Source organism: Atta cephalotes (genome assembly GCF_000143395.1).
Source record: "Atta cephalotes unplaced genomic scaffold scaffold00041, whole genome shotgun sequence".
Taxonomy (NCBI): domain Eukaryota; kingdom Metazoa; phylum Arthropoda; class Insecta; order Hymenoptera; family Formicidae; genus Atta; species Atta cephalotes.
Window position 1 is genome coordinate 1,593,761 of NW_012130105.1, and position 2,446 is coordinate 1,596,206.

Below are 2,446 nucleotides of genomic sequence, written 5' to 3' on the forward strand. Positions count from 1 at the left end.
TTAAATTTTAAACGTAACGTAACGTAAACGTAAAGTAAGTTAAATTAAATTACCGTACCGTAACGTACTACGTAGTATATATATATATATATATATATATATATATATATATATATCAAGGAATATTCAAGTGATATATACAAGGATGTCGTGATATATGTACAATATCTAAACGACATTTACACATTTTGTGACAATAATTCTGTTCTAGAATATATTGGCATAATTAGGAATACAAATCGGATTTTCTATGAATATTTAATGTTAGCTGATGTGAATATTGATGTTAGAACATCAATATTATAATTTTCCAGTTAACAATGTAAATATAATATATTTTATGTAACGATTATATTGTTACATTGAAAAAATTATAATATGCTGTTATATTATTGTAAGTTGATGTGTAATAGGCACCAATATACTTTTACAGGTAATTTCTGCCAGAAGGAAGAGTTGATGGCAGTTGAAGGACATGACGCGGAGCGGCGCGGACGCGAGTCGCTTACGCACATCCACAAGTCCACCTGTGTCACGCCGCGCACATCCAATCCAGCAGCCGTGCGTATCTGCGTGTGTTTGCACGCGACGCCGTGCCGACACCGGCGGGTGCACACCAGGAGGCGGGGGCGCAGTAACAGGTGGCTCCGCATCGCGGCAGGTGAATCGTCGGACCAGCTCAGACTGGCTTTTTTGTGTGCTTCGCTCGACCACGGGTTCCCCCGCTCATTTCCAGTCACCCATCATCTTCCATTGTTTTCTCGCTGCTTATCTCGATCTTACGTTCGCTCCGAATCCCGTGGAGGATCGCACTAGGTGGACCAGCATCCCGTTCGCCATCCCAACACTGCCGTTCCCTGCAGTTCCCCGTACAAAGGAATGACGTGCTCGATGACACAACGATGTTACAGCTGGACGGCGCCCTGAGGTGAGGCTCAACGACGTCGTTTACATCGGCGAAGAGGCAATTACGCGAGGAGTCCCGTCGCATCCGCGTCGACGGTACGCCTCTTAACAGACGCATGAAAGATCGGAGCTGCGGCAAGATCAAGAGCGAGACAATGCCACCGTCCTCGCACACCAACTGGACGAGGCCGTTGCTCAAGAGCGGACAGACAATGCAGATGCAAGCTGCTAGGCAGCAGCCGACGACGGTAACAATGGCGACGACGACATCCTCGATGGCTATTAGCACTGGAGCACAGAATCAAAACATAATAGAACATCCTGCGACACCGCTTGACAAGAGAATCAAAGTAGTCCTCGTGGGCGACGGTGCGGTCGGAAAAACCAGCTTGGTGGTCTCGTACTCCACCAATGGTTTTCCTGGGGAATATGTGCCAACTGCATTTGACAATTACAACGGTGTGTATACTTTTTGCATTTATTTGCTAATGATGCGGCTGTAGCCTTTAGAATTGTGATTTGTGAATATGCTTTGTACATATCTTGAATCAATGTATGTATCTTGTATAAAGTGTAATTTTTAATATGCATGAAATGTTATAAGATATTTACATTATTTACTTTTATTTTTATCCTAATTGATCTCTTAATTTTAATTTTAATTATATACCATTTAACATTTTATTCTGAGAAAATAGATAAGAATGTATGTATCATTAATAGATAAGAATATATCAATTCAATAATACTAATATCTTTGTAATATCTATACAGTGGTTGTAAATGTCGATGGACAACCATTGAATGTCCAGTTATGTGATACAGCAGGCCAGGATGACTTTGACCCTCTGAGATCGTTGTGCTACCCTGAGACAGATGTGTTCCTAGTTTGCTTCAGTGTTGTATGTCCCTCGTCTTACCACAGTGTGGCTTCCAGATGGATCAATGAAGTGCGAAAATACTGTCCTAATGCTCCAATCATTTTGGTATGATTTATGTCCAATTCTAATATAATTTTCTATACATTATATATTTTTATTATATATATATATATTCTAATATTCTAATTAAATTCATAAGAATTTTTGTCGATACTGCCATAATATGATATTAAAAATGATACATTTATAATAGTAATTGTAATATGTAATATAATAGTAATAGTAGTAGTTATTTAGTAAAGTAATAACAATTATAATAATAATTATAATGTGTATTATAAGAAAATATATATTATAATTATTATTATATCGCCGCGTTGATGGAAAAATGATACATCAAAATTAGCAACTTTTCAGTAGATTATATTATTATATTTTAAGTTCTCAATTGGAACATTTTAATTGGCCAGTAAATATTCATCATTTTACTTTTTTTCCATGTTATAGATTCAATTATCTATAGAAAAAGTAGAAATATTTGCAAGTAAATTATATGCCATGCTTCCTTTGATATTTATTAATTATGAAAAAATTTGACTCTATGTATATATATATATATATGAGATGATGAAATTTACATTTCTGTAAAATATGTTTCA

General features: G+C 36.6%; 1 protein-coding gene across 1 annotated transcript in view; it reads left to right on the forward strand.

Annotated features, from left to right (window-relative positions):
- Positions 1-1,022: 1,022 nt before the first annotated feature.
- LOC105622196 (ras-related C3 botulinum toxin substrate 1-like) overlaps positions 1,023-2,446 on the forward strand; it is a 3,710-nt gene continuing 2,286 nt past the window's right edge. Inside the window, exons 1-2 of the mRNA XM_012203623.1 lie at positions 1,023-1,365; positions 1,681-1,892. Of these exons, the coding sequence (XP_012059013.1) occupies positions 1,023-1,365; positions 1,681-1,892 (555 nt within the window). The remainder of the gene's footprint in view (positions 1,366-1,680; positions 1,893-2,446) is intronic.